Source organism: Mycetomoellerius zeteki, unplaced genomic scaffold, assembly GCF_001594055.1.
Source record: "Mycetomoellerius zeteki isolate Tzet28-1 unplaced genomic scaffold, Tzet1.0 scaffold70, whole genome shotgun sequence".
In the NCBI taxonomy this organism is placed as follows: domain Eukaryota; kingdom Metazoa; phylum Arthropoda; class Insecta; order Hymenoptera; family Formicidae; genus Mycetomoellerius; species Mycetomoellerius zeteki.
Window position 1 is genome coordinate 1,952,507 of NW_017257720.1, and position 22,522 is coordinate 1,975,028.

Genomic DNA, 22,522 nt, shown 5'->3' on the forward strand with positions numbered 1-22,522 from the left:
TATCATAAAAAGAGAACACGCAAGCTTTTTTAAATATTAATAACTCACCATTGTTGGCTTAAGCTTTCCGTTGTGCTTTTAATTTAATAGCTAAAATTTATCTAAATACATATCCAATGTTTTAACTACTTCATCATGATCTGAACGATCTCTTCAGAAAAACAAAGAAAAATACATGTGAAATTCATCCTACCAGGCCAGATGCTATAAATAATTTGTGAGTAGCTATCGTAAATGTCGTGGAGTTTTTCCGAGGTGTAAATCACTCTTAGGGCTTGTTGTAAAATCTTACCCTTACCCCATTTTATGTTACCGCCGTTGAGCGTAAATGTCTATCTCGCAATGTACGAGTATTTGCATGTTGAAAAGAGAAATGTGGCTACGCATCATGCACACACAGTGTAGTAACCAAAGCATATCGAATTGTCGGACAGCCAGATTTGAATGGCATTGTATACGAAAATAATAATGTAGAATAGCATATTCGAGAATAGCCATTCCTAACATAACAAATTTTATGGAAAACTCAAGAAAAATACATTTTTATATAAAAGAACATATTCGTATGTTAATATTTTTTCCCAGATTTTATATCCTGTAAAAATAAAAAGTATCTGATGCAGTAAGAAACTTATAAAATTTCTAATACCAAGTTCTCGAAAAACTGCTAAATATATTCTGAAAACAATCTAGGGTATTTTTTTGCGATACAATTTGACACAAAGAATTTATATAGATTTAATTATATAGAATATATAGATAATTATTTAACATTGAAGTTTATATGCATCTTAGATTACAGTTATATTAATATTATATTGTAGTAAGAAGAAGCTTATAAATTTTATTCAATGTCTATACAGTTTCTCGATTCTTGTTATAATTTGACAAAATTAAGAAAAAATTGATATACAACATAACTTTCCGTGTGCATGATTATTCGCGTGACAATATAGGTTCAGCCGTACGTATTAAACGCCGTCACGTAAAAGCCGGCACTTAATTTCCCCGCAATTATAGCGTATGCGGGTCACCGTGAAACGTGCCAACCGAAAACTCCACATCGAAAGATTTGAAGGAAACATATTTCAAAGTCAGTCCGACTAGATGGTGAGGATATAAAATAGCAGTCGATCAGAGACGTCAACTTTACGGATCGTGCCCACACCGGCCACAGTTGCATGTCGAAAGCGTCGGCCGTGCCTTTCGGAACCGCTGAGAAGCCACGAAGTACCGCGAAAAACTTAGTTTTGCGAGGACGATAAATCATCTTGAAATTCGCCGGGGCTGACAGGCATGTAGTTTTACGAGGGCCTGCACGCAAAATGCAAAGCAGTCTCGAACCTGGTGGGCTTGCACCGCAATTAATTAGCGTTTCGTGATAGCCGTGCATGTGCCGAAGCGTTCTCTTTTTTTTCTAGCCCTGCTAAAGCTGCTTGCGCGATAAGGTGACGCCATTCGCTGATCCGATTGAACATGTAACACCATTTTAAAGAACATATCAGCACTGCCTGACTGCACGATGTTGAGATTGCTAAAGTTGAAGTTCTCCATAATTTTGTCACGTGTCGTTATACACATAATTGACATGAACTTGAAAGTAATATTATTAATATCAATTACAAATAGTGATATTTGACAGCACAAGTGCAAATCTGTAATCAAATTATGTGAGGAAATATAGATAATTAATAATAATGTAAAAGAATACAGTAATTTATTAAAATACGCGCATACATAAGAATCAAAATTGGTATGTTCATAATTCGTTCAAGCAGATTATAAAAAAGTTTATATAATCTACTATATCTTTATCCAACTAAATTATATATTTACACATTATTTCATTTACACATTCTCATTTCCATATCTTTCTTCTCTAGATAACGCTTCATATAAATTTTCAATCATACAGTCACAATTATACATAGTCTAAATATCAATAATATAATATAAACAAATATGCACCAGATATGCAAATAATAAATTTCAATCAAAAATTACTGATTATTTCAGCATACCAATCAATCGAATCATTATTTACATCCTTTACCTACCTAACAACTAATTTGCTATAAACTAAAGTTTATTTGAAGAGTTGATTACGTAGGCCAATTTTGTGCAATTAATATTTGATGTTTGTATATAATTAAATAGTGCTAAAATTTACAGATAATCGAAAGACACTGTAAAGTACAAAGTTTGATTGTTCTGCATTTCACTTTTTTTAACTTCAACCTAATCGCTCCATTTTTTAAATATTAATTAGAAATAAGATTAATTTCTGTTCCAATACAATTTAATCTCGTAGCATATAATTATGGGAAAAATATTCCATCGATCAGGATTTCGGTACAAAGCCAGTCTTAGGTGGTGGACCGACAGGTTTACTGGACATAGGCACTGTAGGATCTACGCCCATAACAAGTGACGTTCCTATATTACTTTTACTGGGTAACGAGGCAGATGCTAAATTCAAAGATGGAGAAGGAGACATTCTCTCAATTGACATTGATTGTTGAGGAAGTTGCGTGTCGGTCTGAATACCTTTAGACCCATATATTTCTTTCAATATCAAAAGCATAGTATCTTCAGACTCCCTAAAATCAAATTATAAATAGTATATTGTATATATAATTATACATAACGCAAAGTGTTTCTCATAAGAAGTATACTACGTACCAGTAACAGATATGACTTGTAAGAGCAAAAATATATTCATTAATATATTCAAAAGGCGCTTCTTGAAGAACGTAATCTATTCTGCGACCACCATTAAGTTTTCCTATTTTTAAATTGGCACCATTATCATCGTTGTTATGTTGATCTGGTACGCTTGGTGGTTTGTGTAATTGCTCTTCGACTACTTTATCAATTTCGCGTTCAAGAATTTGGTTGTCTGGCTTATGAAATAAGGCTAGTTGATAGAAAGAGTTCCATGTTTGTCTTACGGAATCAATTAATTTTTGTTTCAAATCTGCTCCGACACGTGCCATCGTCTCCTTTAATTCTGTAAATAATAAATATTAGTAAGGACATATCCATACAACACAAAAGTTTACAGCAACAATGCTGCATGATTGCAATATTATTACAATATTACTGAAACGTTGCAACGTTACTGTAACGTTACTTGCTGAAATAATTTGTGCTATATAGGTAAGTTCAACCTAGGTCATAATTTATTATTAGAAATCGTCACATGCATATTTTAACAATAAGTACTCACCTAAATGCATTCTCTTCCTGCCTTTGTGATGTGGTATCAGCATAGGTCGGAAATTGCTGGCTTCAGGATTAATTAAGGACTCTACTCGATAAGCTACCGGATCAAACGGATGAAAGATATTGAAGAAAGCTGGACAAGTAGGCAGAGTAAAATTTTCTCCTAGAGTATCGATGCCTCGGACCGTTACGAACATGCCAATCGGACTGCCGAGAGCAAAAAAGGCACGCGGGCGATAAATGAGTTGCGGGTAATGTATATAAGGCTGGCCTGTTCCTGCAGCTCCCATTACATAGCTAACTTTTCTACTAAGACGTCTCTTGATGACAGCTGCAGGCATTGGCTGAATGGGCCCAATACTGTCACCTTCCTGCAATTGCAATAAATATTTTAGAGCCTAAATATAAAACATGTGAAAGCATTTAAATTATAAAATTGAAAATAAAATACATAAACTTTTTTTTATTTATATTTTTTATTACTACTCACTTCCTCATTGTCCATATCTTCATCTTCTTTCTCAGGTGTTTGATGGCACAATAGATCGAACATGATCAAACTACCTAATGAATGACCGCCTAAGAATACTTCTCCATCAAAGGTAGGATTTCTTTCTTTGAATAGTGAGTACAATCTGTTCAGCTCACTTCCGACTGTTTGCATAATAGTTTGACAATATATAGGACTAGTATAGAAAAGTATATCAAGTAAAGTATCGTTAGTAAAATGTCGCAGTTTCGGAATACTCTCCAACGTGATAGCTTGTAGTCGTTTATCAATTCCCGTATCTGAATGAAGCGTTGTATGCCAGGAGATCGGTAAAACTTCTATTCTATTTACGACTCCTTGCTCGCATGCAGTACGATAATGTGACTGCACCAATTGAAATGATATACTTCGGAATTCATCAACTAAAAAATGACGTTAATATTACAATTTGAGTTTTATAAATAACTATAATAATTATTTTATTTCAAATTAATATTATATTTTTCACAACTTACCAACTTCTTCTACAGTGCGAAACTTCAGATCGCAAACACTACCAATACCGTGTACAAGAAACAGAAGGTGATCCACTTTCTCAGGCTCACCCTCATCTATATTGAATTCATCGACTCCTCTTTTAACAGTTTTTGGTCTACTTGCAGAACCCTGTAAATATGCACTGTCCTCTGAAGCCTGTAGAAATTAGGATCGACCATATCAAACAGAACCATGCGTGCAATATTATAAAACTCTTTACACGTTTTAAATAATAAAAGTAATTTATACAAAAATAAATTATGATAAGGATAAAATAATTAATAAAAAAGTATTTCAAATAGCAACAAATAAGCTCTACAAAATTAAATTAAATAAGTGCGAAATAGTAGAATATTTATGATATTATATATTTTTGTGTGCTGTTATTTTTAATTACAACATATATATAAATCAAAAGGTTATACATATAAAGCTAAATATAATTGAAAGTATAATGTAGTGTTACTTAACAAAACTGAAAGCTTAACTGTAAAGCAAAACATTTTTCGTATTAAATTGCATTATAAGACAAATTTGTAATAGCAATTTGTTGTAGCAATTAAAATGTTTAAAGAAATAATGAAAAAATAATGTCATATAATATTTGCGCAATTAAACATTATACTGTAAATTAGAAGAGCACCTTAACAATTATACTTTAATTTCTTATATAGATACTGTATTTAATTTCTTTATTATTTTATTTTCTAAATAAAGCTTTCATAATCAAGTTTTAATTCAATATTTTATGCAAAATATTATACACTCCATTTATTATCAAACTTTATTCGATGTTTAATTTATTATATACAGGATGTATCTGAAATAACGTACACTAATCATACAGGGTTATTCCTAATAAAAAACTTAGTCGAAAAGTCCTCTTTGCAATTTTCGCAATAGTTAACAAGATATTAATTACTAAAAGTCGCCGAATATTGGTTTTCAATAATTTTTTACTCAAATACTATCAACTTTACAGAAAAACTGCAACAGACAAAAATCATTTATTTTCTTCTCATAAAACTCTAAGAATTTTTTCAAAATTTTTTATCAACTTTTTAGTATTGCATTTTCTTATTTTTACCAATATGAGAAAATAAGATATTAAAAAATTCTGAAAAAATTCTAAAAAAATTCTCATAACTTTATGAGAAGAAAATTAACAATTTTTGTCTCTAGTGGTTTTTCTATAAAGTTGATAGTATTTGAATAAAAAATTATTGAAAACCAACATTTATATATAGCGATTTTTAGTAATTAATATCTTAAAAGAAATTGGAAAGAATAAGGGCAATTGCCCTTATTCTTTCCAATTTCTTTCGATTTATAAAGAGTCTTTGTTAGTTTGATTTGTTATACGAATTAATATCTTATTAAGGGGATTCTAAAGCCGTCTGTATTACCGGCTAAATCGTAATTTTTGTATAACAAATATTTTTTTCCTCTTTCACAGATTCAAAAATCCTTTTCCAGGATTAAAGTATACACATTAATACGTATTGACGAAGTGGAGTTTATGCCGAGAACGACCAAAAATTTTTCTTAAGATTTCAATTTCGAAATTTTTTGTCGTTTTCGGCATGAATTCCACCTCACAAACACGTATTCATGTGTATACTTTAATTCTGGAAAAGGATTTTCAAATCTATGAAAGAGAAAAAAGTATTTGTTATACAAAAATTATGATTTAATCAGTAATAGAGACGGCTTTAGAATCCCCTTAACTATTGCGAAAATTGCAAAATGGTAAAGGACTTTTCGACTCAGTTTTTTATTAGGAATAGCACTATATACTGATTAGTGTACATTATTTTAGATACACTCTGTATATAATTGATCTACTTACAGCGTTATTTCCCCAAGATCCTACCACATCGGGAGAAGCCGATTGTAGGTAATGAACCTGCACTGTAGCGCTATGGAAGACAATATATTCTCCATTATTTAATTCAATTCTTCGATTCCAGTTGTTCGAGAGGCACGCCAACTTATATTCATCCTCAAGTTTGACAGCAGTGCTTTCATTGTAAGGAACATATCTCGGTTCAGCTGCTCCCTTGAAAAACCAAGAACATCGCCTAACTTCGTTAGATGTTCCAGTCCAATAGACAGGTGCTCTTTCACGACGTAAAATATCAACATCATAGCGACCGCCATCAGTAGCTACAGTAGTTTCGGGCGTGATATCGCTTGAATTATGAACTTCTTCTAGCTTTAAGCTGTCCTGCATGGAGAATGGTAGCCATAACGTTTTATTCTCCACTTCCTTACGGTAAAACCAATGATGATATACCGGTCTGTATTGCATTCGTTTGTCGGAAGGTCCAGAAGCCTAAAAAATATTAATATTCTCTGTGTAATCACTCACTGTTATGTTTTGGATAATTAAAAATAAATAAATCAGTAGTCCGGTCCAAAGTAATTTTTTGCTGTAAACTAGTGTTATTAATTATTAATAATTGGCATTAATGACAAATTTTTGGAATATTTTTGTTTAATTTTATAAATAAAATAAAAACTTAAATTGTGATATCCTTACCCAATTTTGAAAACTTGGTGAAACGGTATCTGGTGTGGTGCGATTGGTTGGCGAATTAATCGACATTTGAACAGGACTAAGTGTGGCTGATCCCGTTGGTTCAGGTACTGATGTTATCATCGATACAGAGGGCGAAGAATAAGCGGTATTATTTTCAGCAATAGCGTAGGATTGCTGCAGTCCAGTGTTACTTCCGTAAAACGACGGATTTTGAAATGATTGTTGTTGAGAAGAACGTTGGTCGTATGAATGTGGAAAAATCGGTTGCTTAGGAGGTTCATTCGCAAATTGGGCAGGATTATAGAATGCTGGTTGTTGAATGGGAGCAGTGTATACCGGTTGGTTAGACGTTGTATATGTCGGCTGGGCGGATGCAGCGCTTAACACCTGCGATTGAGAAGCTTGATCGACATTCCAAAATGGTACATCAGCTGTGGAATCGGTCGCTTTAGAACTAAACGCGGAATTTTCTTGAGTTTGCGGCAGATTATTTGTTGCATTAACTACTGGTTGTGCAAATGGAGAATTTGTATTTCTTTCCTGCGACGAAAAACTTGGAAATCGATTTGGTTTCGCTGATTCAAAGAACACACTTGCCGACTGTTCCGTTGGTTTTGATACGTTGTAGAAATCGACGGAAGAAGAAGTTTGCTGAGGAAGTTGGATAGGTGATACGTAATTTAAGCTGGATTTTTGTTCTGCGGGCTCATCTGTATAAAAGGTAGAGCTTGACATAGATATTGATTGCACTTGGTAATGCTGTTGAGGCGGATGTGCGTTCGACTTAGCTGATTGGGGAGTTATTGCAATCAGACCGTTATCAGCAGTGTGTATTTCCGGGAAGATCACTGATTGCGTCGTTGACTCTTGCCCAAGAAACACGTCACTCCATGTGTCACTTCCAGATTGAATTGCTTTCTCTTGTACATCATTCAACTTCGCCTCGTGTGATTTATTGATTATCTCATTTGTAGCCTTTAGCGTGTCGCTTTGCGATTCGAAAGATTTCGTTAATTCAGTAGTAACGCTGGACGTTTTGTCAACTTCTGTAAGAGTTTCGGGAGTCGCTACGGAAGAATTTTCCTGCTGTTCCGCAAGTAAATGTTCTAATTTCTCTGTTACCTTGGCTGCTGATATTGGTGTGAATGTCGCATCGGTTTCCCCCGATATTAATGTCGGTTTATATGTAGATTCTATGGTCGTCTTGAGAGTGCTACCTTTCGAAAATTCCGGCGGTGAATTTAGCTGATTAGAGTTCTTAATCACAGCTACCTCTTTGTCGGAATTAGATGTTGGCGGTAGATCCTGGTTTACGTAAGGAGCAAAACCAGGAAAAGAAATGTTCGCCGGAGTGTTCTGTGGCGTTGTAGGCTCTAATACCCGTGTAGGTATCGGTCTAGACAACGACGAAGGAAATTGCGCAGACAGGGAAGAACTTTCAAAAAATGGATTCTGATTTGTAGATGTTACAGATGAATTATACTGCGTTCCGATTGGACTGGAACGAAACGAGCTGTGGAGAGAGCTATTTCGTGATAGCTGCTCAGACGTTGGAAGTTGTTCGGGCAAACAGCTAGTCTGTTGTACGCTAGAATTGTTACCCTGCGCCAATCCCTCCGATTCATATGGATTCAAAATAGTTGGTGGTGCAGAAACATTTTGAGTCGACAAGAACGTCTGTAATGCTGGATTTGGATATGGCTTTGCAGTGTTAGACGTTAGATCAGGCGGTGGTGCATACTTTAAGCGGCGTTGATTACCAAGTCGATAAGAAACGGGCGCTTTAACAAGAAATAATAATTGTTTCTGATTAGATATGCTCTCCAGCAAACAGAAAGTTACATGTAACGTACCTGTTAGTGTATTATATTACAATTATATTGTTGACTAGAAAATTATAACTAACAAGTACGCTACATATAACTTTGTATTTGCTGGGACAATAAATAATATATTCAATAAAAATTCATTAAATATACATATATAAACAACATGTAAAAATAAATTAAAATTAAAATTAATCTTGAAGTTCTTATAGCGAATTCAATTGGACGCACTAGTGCATATTAAAGTCGTTATACACTAATTTAATCTGTAAAATGCCAATATATCGAATTATAAAATACAGATTTTACTTAACCGTACAATAAAATGTATTGAGGATTTCATGATTTAATCCGCCTTTATATTAAACACATTTTTATATTAATTTGTGTATAACGGCTTTAATGTGCACCAATGCGCATTGAGTGTATCCAATAGAATTTGTTATTAGAATTGCATTATGTTATGTCTATCAAATTACATATGTATAAATAGTAAATATTTAAAATTTGTTATAAAGAAAATTGTATTAATATTTATTAAAGTTTTATTATTATAATTATAAATTTTTATTCATAAATTCAAGCATTTACCGTAGCCGGGTTGAGATATACTGGGTGGAGCTGCCGGCTGAGGAGGATTGGATACAGTACCAGAAGGAAAAGCAGCAAATCCTGACAAGTTTGTACTTCGAGAATCCTGAGGATTAATTGCTAAGAATCCTGGTGTTTCCGACGGAAAACCATGATATCCTTGCGACGTTATGTAAGGATTAGGTTCATGCGTTGTTCCGCTGGTGTTCTCGGGTATCTGACTTATTTGCGGTCCCGAGGAATCGGATTTAATCGATAACGACAGATTCGGCAGAGAAGAAAGAATCGATGTAAGATATCCAGATTTTCCTGGCTGATTCGCGATATCCTTGTATTCTTTTGGCTGAGAAGATACATTGGTGGAAGAATCCTCGTTCGTTCGTAATGGAGATTGAGATTGGATATTGACTGGCTCTTGTCCTATGAAATTGTCCAACTCAGTATCTAAAAAAAGATGACAGCTTACTTATTTAATCTAAAAAAGTCAGATAATAATATTTTATATTATCTTATATTAATATATTTTTGTATCTTCCATTTAAAAGTGTTGCTTATGGTAGAAATATTGTATAATAAATATAATTTTTTAATACATTTGTTTGGCGTACTTAAAATGAATTCATACTTCTACTGTAAACATTTTACAATAATATATATTTATACAAAGATAAAAAAACATTAAAAATGAAATGACAAAAATATTTATGTAATATAGCTTTAACATTAACATTATTTTCTACAAAATAAATATTTTTTTAGAAATTTAAGCAAAATTTTCAAAAGTTACTACGGCATTTAATAATTCTTAGTACATCCATTTAATAATTCTTAAGTAATCAGATATAACGATGTGTTCATAAAAAAATCCCTTTCGACTAAATTCTCCAACAGATTATTCACAAACTGTCAATATTGAACAGGATGCAATGAACGTAAGAACCAGTGACGAAGATAATACGAGCCAACATGGACTATTCTTACATTTTTACGTAGTTGATTACCAGCAGTTTAATACACATTGAATTACCAATTTTTTTGTAATGACACATGTCTTAATATTTATGAGTTACCCATATCATCACGTGTGAGAATAATTTATAATAATTATAATAATGTCTGTTGCATAAAAAAATTCATTTCAGTGGTTTGTTAACATTTCCATACTTGCTTTATTCGATACTAATCTCCATGCACATGCTAGTAATTAATTATACAAGCATATGCGATTTACGCTTCAATAAAATTTTTTTATTTGTATTTGTAAGAATAGGTAAGAAACGATATTGCTTTATCAACATCACATAACTTTAACAATTACAATAAATGCTTGATTCAAAGCGTTCAAAATATTAAATGCAAGAATCAAGATATTAAATGTAATAATTCATTAAATACAACGTATAGTATTTATAAGTTCATCAAAACATCATATATCAAAGTTTGCTCATAACGAGACACCTTCGATTGTGCAACAACGCGCGTTAACACCCAAATTTACTTTTGCGTTCACGTTATCGTCAATGTAACTGAAGACACGTTACCCTTTTGTAAACTTACGCGAACGAAACTTTATAAGTATGCCGCACATTTTTGTGTCGACTCTTTCGTTCGAGATTTCCGTTGCAGTCACGGTATGGAATTACGTGTGTTCCTGCTTTTTGTGACGTGCTGTGTGACTTATATTCTATGCAAAAATGCAGTCGGTGGATCAACGCTCACTAAAGTTTTCCCGTCAATTAATAATGCTTCTCAATCGGATGCGAGAATATCTGAGATAGGTACAAGAACTGAACGATCAATTGAAATGAAAACGAGATCAGATGGGATAACTTTGAAGGATTATTGGTCTAAGCCTGAAACTCTTCCACGAGAATCTCTGTTTATCGAAGATTTATTAATGAAGACGAGGATTTTCAACGACTTTAAAAAAACAAAATGTTCTAGGTTTGTTATTAATTCATATAATAAAAATATTTATGTAAGAATAATAGTAAACATTTCAATATAATTTTTATCCTGTTTTATTCGCTTGCGGATACATTTGTAATATATAAACGCAAATAGAAAATCATATTTAAAAAATAGTATTTCTAAGAAATCAATATTTTTCTAAAATAACCGTAAAAAATATTTCTGTTAAAAGGTACTGTATGCAACAATTGGGAATTAGCAAAGGTTTTGAAGATATTAAACTTATTTTATCATTTGCCAATCAGAATGGAGATGGTAATAATTTTCATATAACATGAATAATATAGTGCAATCTAACATAAATGAACTTTTTTTAAATTATCATTGTTGTCGACATTGTTTATCATGTTCGATTAAATATTGACGTAAGTAAATGATACGAATTGTGCTGATATTGATAATTACTAAGTTCTAACTGCATATAATGATAATTGATGACGCATAATTAAAAATTATCTGAAATTTTCGAGATAAGGCTATGAATAATATGACGTACATTAATAACATCAATCAATACCTTATTATAAGACATATATTGAATAACTATATATTCTCTGGATATCGATTTAAAAAGTCAATTTATAAGCTAAGAGATATGATCATCAATATATTGAAGTATGCTTACTCATCTTATGTACACTGTTAAATCTATAGTATCAAATTTAACTTAACGTTAGTCACCACTGCTCCTATTCAATCATATCGTTATTTTATACTAAAACAATGGTTACATTCGATACTATACAGTGTCAATTTGATACTATGTAGTGTCAAATTGACACGATATAAAGTCAAATTTAATTATCGTTTTGGTAAAAAATAATGATATATCTAGTAAGAGCAGTGACGACTCATGTTAGGTTAAATTTGACACTATAGATTTAACAGTGTAAGATATTTTATTAAAAAAGTAATGTATATGAGATATATAATGCTTTTTAAAAAACATGAACTAGTGTTCTCGATGAATACAAAAATTTGTAATTGAGCTAGAAATTATATTTATTTAAAAATTGAAAAATGTATTCGTAAATTCATTCAAAACTGTGAGTTTCCAAAAACATTTATTCATGAAAAAATAATTATTTTATGAGTATTCATATTTATTCAAAATATTCAAACAAGATATAATGTAAAAAAAGAAAACTTCAATAAACAACCGGTGTCTTTAGTCAACACTTTGATGATTCTATAACGAAAGAAAAATGAATAGTATTTATTTTCATTTATAATACTCAGTGATGGGGCAAAAATTTAGAAATTAAAAAGAATATTTTAAAAGATAATACATTCTATTTGTCCATCTAAACTATTTTTACAGATTTTATGCTTGTAAACTATGTACAGATAATGCAAAGTAGATGTGAATGCGAAATCGGAAATATTCATAATTATATTCACAAAAATATTTCTTTGAATCGAATGAGAAATATTTATTCATTTCTTGATGAATACAGAAAGATATATTCAAACTCGTATATTCATATTCATTATTTATTCAATTATTCGAATATTGTGTATTTTCCTTATATTAAATCATGAACAGAAAATTAACGACAATATTAAATCGAATATTTTTCAGTTTTATTATATTTAAATAAATATTTCGTACGTATAAAATAGATCTAACACAAATTATAAAAATAATATTGTAAGCAAGCTGTATATAATTATTTTATATATCATTTCAGATTATTTTTCAATAGAAAATAATTTAAATTTCAAGATATTAAAACATTTATCTATCGATAATAAAAGTTCAACAATCTTTGATTATTGCCAAGTAAGTTAATTTTGTAAAAACCGTGAAAATCTCGATAAATATATTATTACATATTTAACATTTGTAGATCTATCTTAATTTGAACTGTGACATCGTAAACATGGAAAGAAATTTAGTTATAAAAAACAATGAATTTTACTCGAAAGCAAAATTTAATCGACAAAACATTGAGATATTTAAAAATTGTTTTACAAATATCCCAGAATTTTTGGTAAGACTAAAATTAATATGTCCGTATGAAAAAAGAAAAAAATAATTAATAAAATATATATATCTTAGAAAAAATTAGAACACAAAATTAATTTGAGTGGATATACCGAAACGAATTTTCAAACTAATGCCAATGTAACCGGAATTGCAATCAACATTTTGGGAAATCTTACGCGTGCAGTTTTGACAATAGCTAGTAATAGTGAGTAATTCTTCATTTACTTTTAAATATAACAAGAATCTGTTTTATTTAAAAATATTTCTACCCAAACTATTTTCTGCAAACAAGATTTAACGACTAATTTTATATATGATATGCTCAGTTTCTCATATTTTGACATTCGAACGTTTAAGATACCTGTAAAGTCGCAATAAATAAATAAAGTAATGATCGAAAGCGAATATCACGTTTAATATGTTTCTGAACATATCTATAGCGATAGTTACGACGCGACGTATACATAGATAAAAAAATATAATTTTTCATAGTACATGATAACTAAATTAATTAATATAACGTAAAAATACTAAATGTATTCTTATTATTCTTATTAATATATGAAAATAAATTTGAAACATTTTATATTATAACCCCTTGTACTTAAAAAAGTACTTGTTATATAAAAAAAAATTATTTTACAATACGAAACAGATTGCAGATTGTATCAAATTATCACATGTGATGTTTCTGTCATTTATATGAGCTTTTTTCCTGTTATTAGAGGCAGTAAATCATATATAGAATTGTCGTATATCCGGTTTCGTTTAACCTCTCTACATCAAGGGCAGAATCGATCTGGTGGTTACTTTCTATGTATTCATTGTATCACACTAATAATTACGTCATACAAGAATTAGTTTTTTGCATTTTTATCTATTTATAAGATTTTTCTAATTTTAACCACAGTATATTTTACACAGTATACTTCACACACAACTCTTACAATCAATAAATAAGTTCCAAACGATGCAAAAGAACAGAATATTGGAATTCTAATTCTTTTATGGCAAACAATTTGTCTTACCCTCAAAACCAATGCAATGTTTAATTCAAGACAAATTTTCACTTCCAACATGCACTTTAACAGACAAAACGATACAGAGACCAGAAATAGTAATATCATTGGCAAGTATATATGACACGAAAGGGGTGGCTATCGGCGCGCGCAACCTTCCGGATAGATTGTGCGTGAAGCTAACGGGGATGGAAAATTCAAAGTACAACATGGACGTAATTGCTTATTATGGAGCAAATAAGAAAAATAACATGAGAGGTGATATTATCAACATTAATTCTATAAGTGGTAAGCAAAATTTCAATCTGTGGTGTTAATCATGCAACAGCGTACAAAAAAATAAAAGCTATTTTTTATATATAAATGCATTATAAAAAAATATATTTAAAATATTACTCGCATTTATTTTTATATTTATAGAATGCCATATAAATCCCCAACATGAATTGCTGCACAGATATTCTGCTGACATTTAGACGTACATATATGTACTGATATTGATTCATGAAGCTTCAATCATGAAGCTCCTGATATAAAATAATTAACTGTATTGTACATTACAAGATGTCACACTTTATCTTTTATTTTATAATCTTTTATTATATATATATATATAAAATAACCAAATAAATCTTAAAATAACATTATGATAATTTGGAGGTATTATTGAGCTGTCTATAAACATAAAGTTTACACGGATATAATAGTTTCAACAAAAATTTGTCGAATACAATATAACAACTTTGAAGAATATAATACTATTTCAGTATGGAAAATAAATCGAAATTATAACATTATATTATTGCAAATATAAAATAAAGTAAATTTTATAATGCAGAAACAATTGTGATTTAAGTGGAAGAAATAAATGTAGAATCATGGATACGTCAAAAGGAATATACGTCGCAGCTTTATCACCAGTTATGCACTATGATCGGATATTTATATATTATTATATATATATATGAATCACATATCATACAATGCTTTCATTTTCTCGTAACAATAAAAGGGAAATCACTCACTCTTATCTTCGCTCAAATAAACCGCGACCTAACAGTCGGCAAAACGCGCGAGATGTATTCGTGCACTCTTATGCAACTTCCAACTTCCTCTTAACACGGCAGCCGCCTGACAACTACCAATCCGTTAACTTCTGGCTCGCGGATACGCGAGATTGTGCAATTCACTGATTGCCCTTTGGCCACATCTCTCTCTCTCTCTCTCTTTCTCTTTTATGTTTACTTGATTTACTCTGATGCTCATTAATTCGCACAAGAAGTAAGCTAGAAAAATTCCTTGTTTTTTTTCTCATCATAATATGCAAGATAAAACTGGCTAGGAAAAATGAATACTTCCAATTACAAAGAAATGTGTAATCAAATATTTCTTGGGACAGAGATTCAAATAACTACTCTCTTACGACTATTAAGTTTCTCTAAACGATGCCAAAACTATTATTATCTACAATTCTATTTCTAATCGATCTGCCTGTAGTATACCTGTTTTTCTTATCATGCATTTTAGTTAAAGTAATTTAAAAAATGGTCCATATTATTAATTTTTTTAAGTATTTATTTCTTTTACATGGATTTTCGTTCTGTCTGCAGTTACAATAACTTTGTGATTTCATTTTTTTTAAATTACTCTTTGCTTTTTATATTTTTGATAAATATATGATTATATTCCAGCGTAATAAAAATCTATTATTTTCAGTTTTAGTGGCATAGAAATTTAAAGTCTTTGCAATCAGAAATTTTATATACGCTTCTGAATAATGTGAATAATGAAATTGAAAAACCTTGTGGAATAATATTACCTGTGCTGTTTGACAAACCAAAATTTTAAGAATTAATTATACATATATAATGTATACATATATCCTTTATGTGATAGAATATAAAAAAATAAAATAATATGCTATGACATATTAAAATATATATTACTGGAAATTTATATTTATTTCCTTCTTCTCTTTTTCTCTCTAGAGGTTAATAAAAAAAAGGATTTTTTCTCTCTAAATGAGATATTAGATAAAATACATATCACACGAGCCAAAACATCAACTGTAATTGAAGTAAGTTAAATAAAATTGATCAATTACATTATTTTATATAATATGCATATATTATTAAAATATTTTTAATCATTAAATTATTTTATAGGAAACTAACAAGAACGCTGCCAATATATATAATTTACCAAATTCTATTATAAATAAAAAGCGAAAATTTGAGAGATCAGCAGAAATTATGGACCCAAGAAGAAATAATGATGAAATAACAGATAATTTTTCTGATATATCACTCTCCAAGCGTGAATCTACTGCAGGAATTGATAAAAATAATATTAATCATTTCGTACTACGTAACAATTCTTTGATAAGTTATGGTGAATTTAAGATTTTATCAAATTTCTCAAATATCAAGGTATTTAAAGAATATATTTTTATTGAGACTATGAATATTTTTTATGAATTTATAGTACTGACTTTCTTATTAACTGTTTATTAAAATTTTATAATAAATAAGATTTTACACTTTGCAGGAGCAACAGCAGAAAATTCAAGCGCGATCGTCGGAAATCGCATCATTAAATGAAGATATTGATGCAAAGATGAAATCACCTGGTGGGGGGGAGATCGTATCGATGCAAATGGATAGTGACCAAAGCCAGAAACTTTCAACGCAAATTAATGAGAATTCTTTCGAAAGAAGAAAGCTACTGTTAGATGTGAATGCAAACAGCAAACTGATTGCTACACCAGGAACAACACATAGAGTGATTTTTGATGCGACAAATAACTGCGTCCTTCCAGTTAGATATGCAATTCGAGCGAGAAGCTCCCCATTTAGAATTTATAATATTCAACCAGTATAGTAAGTAAATTACTTTAATTAAAATAATTCAAAAATTATTTAAAGTAATTAATAAAATAAAGATTAGTTTCTTTTAGAAATTTTAAAGGAAACTATAAAAGTCGATGAATCAAACTGGTAAATTACAGTGTATATAAGTCAATGAAAAAAAAAAAAAGACAAATGTGGTATTTACAGTGAACAATTATTTATAATATTAGTCATAAATATTTACAAGTAAATATTAATTTATGATTAATTAAATAGCACTTTTAATTTTGATTCTTACTTAGGTTTCTCTTTACCGTGAGATTGTTGAATAAAAATGCGCGTATTTATGTAACTGCTACATTACACTACCAAGTAACCTCAACATTTCAGCAACGACAAACAACAGGTCGGTATTCATAGTCAATTTTTATATTTAAGATCGTCTTAAGTTCAGTCTTGAGGTGTCACGAATCAGAGGGCCGCATTAGCGTCTTAAGACATTATTTAAGATGATCTTGAAATAAGAACCGACTATGAATACTAGCCTTAGTCCCAGATATAACCATATATAAATATTGTTTATTTACTTTTTATACAAAGAGTTTCTAGAACCATCCACGTGAACACACATCTTGTTGTGTTATTCACTTTTATTTAAATATATTGATAGTTAATCATTTTAGTAAGAATTAAAGGTTATAAAAACATCTCATTTATTATACAGCAATATCTTTATATACATTAATTAAAGACATTTCAAATAAAAGGCTAATATCACTATTTACTGTGATGTTAGCAGTAAAATCAATATTTTAAAAATTTATCACAATCATAGAGCATAATTATATTGAAACATTAAATGTTTAATACAGCTTATGTGTGTGTGAAGTAAAACTTTGTATCTGACGAATATATCTATTTTTTCTAAAAATTTGTTATCTTTATAAATTTGTATCCAACAGTATGTGGTTGTATCCGGGACAGACAGATCAGGTAGCTGTAGATATTCTTGTACCAACGGGAACCCAAGAAACTGTCAATACGCTTACACTATTTATCGTTGGTACTGAAATATTGGAGAAATCAGTACAGGTTTTTGTTTACAATGAGCTTTCGAAAAACATTGACAATGTAAAACCAACAATTGAATATTGGTTCAATAGCAACTGTGCCGGTAAACTGGACAAAGATCGTTGCGAAAAAACATTTTGGAGTGCTGATATTACTGTCCAAGATAATGATTCAGGTAATTAATAAATTATGTAATAGTGTATATAGTGTGTATATAAATGATAATAATAAAAACTGTTGTATAATCGAATCACTTTCTTTTTTTTATACAGGTTTAAAAAGTGTAATAGCAATACCAAATGGGTTATACCCACGCACTAAATATATAAGTGGCACAAAAGATCGAGTTACATTTTACTACTTATCTACTTGCTGTACACCAACAGCTACAATTACAGCGATAGATATATCGGAAAATCAGTACACTCGTAATATTGATGTAACAGCGTGGGACAATCTATCACAAGGAGAAATAGCAGCTGTCGTACTCGGTGCGCTATTACTTCTTTTACTTATAGTATGTGTCATTATTGCAATAGTGTATTGTGTTCGTAAAAGGAATAGTCATGATCTACCTTACACAAAAAGATATGGCTCTAGATCACAGCCTGCTCGAACCGAAAGAACCAGTTTCTAACAATACTTATAAGAATCAACTGTAATATCGTTATCATGATCAATTATATCATAAAAACTGTAAATGAAACTTCGAAAATATTATTCAGAGTGTATATAAATAAAGTATTTAATTAATTCCTATGTTGTGTGTGTAAATCAAATTGATACCATAAGCATGATGGAGTAATGCATATGATTTATCTATATACGTCCACATATATAAATTAAACTCACAAGATACGAAAAACTTAGCACTTCCTCTATTTCCAGTCAAATCACTCAATTAATTATTAAAGAACATAACATATTTTCTACACTAGACACCTGTTTGATGGATTTTTCAGTATGAATGCAATATACACTTTGCTCTTGCAAGTCCATCCATGCAATTCTGTTTGGAAAAACTTTTATGATTTAAAACCTCTATCTATTACAGTTAAAAGCACGTCGCAAAAACGCACACGCAAAGAAATCATCTTACATGCCTGTTGCGTCATTGTGACTTCTGTGCATATATTTTATAAACTTTATAAAAACTGTCTAGGTTGGCCTAGATAAATGTGAACGTTCCACGCTGGAGTCAGGGACTTTCATCACACGGCCTTTTTCACTGTAATGCCGACAGAGTAAAAGATGACTGAATACAGATGTTAGCCTACGAATGCATTCCAGTAGTCCAGTACATGACCATACATGACAGAGGTGTGATGCTGAAGAAGTTAAACACATCGAAGTGGAATAAACGGAGCAGAGGCTGCTCCCTTTTGAATTTTGTTTCGACCACTAACTAATTCTCTGAAGCTATACCATCAGATTGAATAATACGCTAAATTTTCAGACTGCTGAGCCCCGCCCACACAGCTGGTGTCGCAGGTGTGACTGGCACCAGCAATGTGTTTTCCGCATAATTATCGAAGGGAAAGTCCGGACCAGCAGCGGACAATAATGGATTTTTCATTTTCCGCGACATGTCGTTCATGTTCACTGCGATGTCGAAGCAAACGCGGTTTGCACTGACATTAGAGGGTATTTACCCTTTACAATAAAACAAGCACGTGAACTGTTTTTTCAAATTCTTCTACGAAATACAAACTTGCACGACTTATCCACGTAAGCACATGTGCCTGTCGCAGTAATTTGACAGTGAGTACGTTGCGCCTGTTCCATGCGCTTATGGAACGTAACTTTCTCGAGACATCATCGACATAGGAAGTTTCGTGCGTCCCAATTTTATATTGGTATTATGACTTGAACATGTATCAAAGATGGCGCTAAAATCGGCGATATTTCCACAAAACAAAAGAAAAGGAATATAGTATATATTGTTCAATTTAATACTATTGAAAATAAACCCTTATCAAACAATAAACATAAATAATTTAAAAAGTATTTAATATTGCTTTAATCAGATTTGATATTAATAATAATAATAATAATAATTTTTAGTTGCTTGCGTGGAATAAGTTTATTTTACAATAATCTTCTACCTACCTATGCAATCAAATAAATTCATTTTACTGACCATTTCAAACATTAATTTTATTTACAGAAATTATCTGAAAACTCAGTGGATAATTCCTTCTTTTTTATCTACATCTTTTCATGTTATGTGTGTGTGATTATTAATTATAGCTTCTTATTTATTTATTTATTATTTTTATTTACGTACAATTTTGTTATTTAAATAAATTTCATCAAACGATTCATTTTGCACGTTGTCTTTTTTTCTATTAATGAATTTTCGCGCTTCGCAATATTACGATTTAGATTTACTCATGGCTTTACTGACTATTCTTTATACTTTATATTATAGGAGAAAGAGAAATAACTGAAGGGAAATAGTTATTTTTAATTCTGTGCTCATATTCTGTACCCCTTACTGATGTGTCGGTATTATATTTTTGTTGCGCAGCTCTTTACCGAAAAAATTGCGCAACGATAAATGTAACAATACCGACACATCGCGTTATCGAAAGGATATATAGAATATGGACCTAAAGAAAGGGGAATGTGCACGAGTGAAATGGAAAAGGTGATCTGATTAGTTAAACCATGTTGTAATCACCCCATTAAACAAGTGAGAACGTACTTTACTCTAAAGTCTAGGGTTAATGTGTTTACACACAAGAGTAAATAAAATTATTTTATATTACAATATTTAAAAAATTCTTTATAAATTCTTCAAATTTTGTGATGCTTTCATTATAAATGAAATACAATAAAAATTTTATATGTTAATAGTTAATACAAAAAGTATGCCATGTTTTAATGTTTATAATTACCCTTCAATTTGTCCAAAATTCAACAATTCCTATTACAACAATTATTGTAATAACTCTTTAGTCATTCCTTATTTTCATGGTAATAAGTATAATATTAAAATATAATATAATATTAAAAACATGAAACTGAAATATTGTAATTATTAAAAAGTTACATAATCATTTATAAAAATACAATATTTTTACTACAAAACTTATGTAATTGCCAACCGCTAAATTTATAAATATTAATATAAAATAATACTAAATTTTTAGAAAATAATTTCTAAATAATATCTTTAATATTTTCTATCGATTATATACATATGTAGCTAAAATCACTCAAAGCAATATATCATTAAAAATTTATTAAACGTAGCTAAATAGATAGAACTTATCAACCATTGATAATTACATCTCTATTTCATCGGTAGTTAGTCTTGAAGAAAACTTTAGCTTTCAATATCTACACTTGAAGAATATAATCATTTTACTCACAATTTTTCGTTTATAATAACGTTAATTTCCTCTCATTAAAAAACATTAAATCAAAAATTTCTATTTTTTACAAATTTAGAATTAATAATTTATATACAAACAATTAAATAAATTATAATATCTTTTAAAAACTACTTTATATAATAATTACATGATACTTTAAAATGATTTTTTTTATAAAAATAATAATGTTTGTGTCTATATAGAAAATGTATTAAGAGAGATAAATAACTATTCTGATTACATTATATTATTATACCAATATTATTTGCAAAAATTATATTGTTTGCAAGAAGGTGATTATATTGTATTATTATTATAATTATACTTATTATACTATAATATGTTATTTGAAACATCTTGTATAACTATAAAATGTTTTATAATATTTTGAATTACGTAAGAAGCATCATTATTTACTTTGAAACATATTGGATACCTAATTTATATTCGACTTACAATTAGTTATCTCATTTCTTTATTAAATACAGATGTGGTAATTACATCTATAATATTAGAAAAATAATTAGATTTGTATATAATTTCGATGACATAAAAGCAATTAAGAAAAAACTGTGAAAATACAGTATAACTCATATATGAAGAACTTTTAATAGTTGCAGTCTTATACTTCCATCTAATATATTCGATAATATGTCAAAATGTTAGTTATGTCTCTATTGTATAGGTCCTCATTAATCGAGAATTATTTTAATCAACGTGCTTTGACTTCCATAGGCTCATATTGCGAAAGATTAAACACCAGAATCCGATTTCCGATTTAATCCTTTTTGGCAAGAGCTTACGCAAAGATGAAGGCATTAAAACTTCAAAGCGTGGCGTAATTAGTAGCATGTGATACAAATACTAAAGATTTGCTTGTCCCTTATATGTGCTAAGCGAAACTTTAACCCTTTGTGCATGCTCTCCCTAATGATCCGAGTTTATCAACAGGTTAATCTTTGATCGTCTTTTAAGTATGATTCGCGTAGAAAATACAGTGTGTAAATTTATTTATTATTCTTTAAAGCAGT

General features: G+C 30.1%; 2 protein-coding genes across 7 annotated transcripts; one reads left to right on the plus strand and one right to left on the minus strand.

Annotated features, from left to right (window-relative positions):
- Positions 1 to 1,968: 1,968 nt before the first annotated feature.
- Positions 1,969 to 19,294, minus strand: LOC108729118 (phospholipase DDHD2). 4 transcript variants are annotated; one of them, XM_018458077.1, is made up of 10 exons: positions 19,211 to 19,294; positions 10,406 to 10,408; positions 9,212 to 9,655; positions 7,392 to 8,575; positions 6,102 to 6,587; positions 4,231 to 4,408; positions 3,716 to 4,137; positions 3,230 to 3,596; positions 2,683 to 3,010; positions 1,969 to 2,600 (listed from the first exon to the last, which is right to left on the minus strand). In XM_018458077.1, exons 1-10 carry the CDS (start codon positions 19,224 to 19,226, stop codon positions 2,342 to 2,344), a joined length of 3,687 nt encoding a protein of 1,228 aa, XP_018313579.1. In that variant the 5' UTR covers positions 19,227 to 19,294; the 3' UTR covers positions 1,969 to 2,341. The 4 variants fall into 4 exon arrangements, with proteins under 4 accessions (XP_018313579.1, XP_018313578.1, XP_018313576.1 ...); XM_018458076.1 differs by having other exon boundaries at positions 4,231 to 4,381; positions 6,795 to 8,575; positions 19,211 to 19,293; XM_018458074.1 differs by having other exon boundaries at positions 6,795 to 8,575; positions 19,211 to 19,293.
- On the plus strand, positions 13,263 to 18,826 carry LOC108729119 (uncharacterized). Of its 3 annotated transcripts, none has more exons than XM_018458081.1 (7): positions 13,263 to 13,377; positions 14,264 to 14,479; positions 16,180 to 16,268; positions 16,357 to 16,620; positions 16,739 to 17,070; positions 18,003 to 18,286; positions 18,384 to 18,826. In XM_018458081.1, the coding sequence occupies exons 2-7, from the start codon at positions 14,380 to 14,382 to the stop codon at positions 18,746 to 18,748; spliced, it is 1,434 nt and encodes a 477-aa protein (XP_018313583.1). In that variant the 5' UTR covers positions 13,263 to 13,377; positions 14,264 to 14,379; the 3' UTR covers positions 18,749 to 18,826. The 3 variants fall into 3 exon arrangements, with proteins under 3 accessions (XP_018313583.1, XP_018313582.1, XP_018313581.1); XM_018458080.1 differs by having other exon boundaries at positions 13,321 to 13,381; XM_018458079.1 differs by lacking the exon at positions 13,263 to 13,377 and having other exon boundaries at positions 14,208 to 14,479.
- Positions 19,295 to 22,522: the final 3,228 nt, after the last annotated feature.

Bases quoted from the DNA above. Each gene is read 5' to 3' on its own strand.
- LOC108729118 (XM_018458074.1), bottom strand. The intron at 8,576-9,211 runs GTAAATGCTTGA...TTCTTGTTAAAG, and splicing joins TATATCTCAACCCGGCTACG to CGCCCGTTTCTTATCGACTT. The intron at 6,588-6,794 runs GTAAGGATATCA...AATATTTTTTAG, and splicing joins CACCAAGTTTTCAAAATTGG to GCTTCTGGACCTTCCGACAA.
- LOC108729119 (XM_018458079.1), top strand. From the start codon at position 14,212: ATGCAATGTTTAATTCAAGACAAATTTTCACTTCCAACATGCACTTTA. The intron at 16,269-16,356 runs GTAAGTTAAATA...ATTATTTTATAG, and splicing joins AAACATCAACTGTAATTGAA to GAAACTAACAAGAACGCTGC. The intron at 16,621-16,738 runs GTATTTAAAGAA...TACACTTTGCAG, and splicing joins CAAATTTCTCAAATATCAAG to GAGCAACAGCAGAAAATTCA.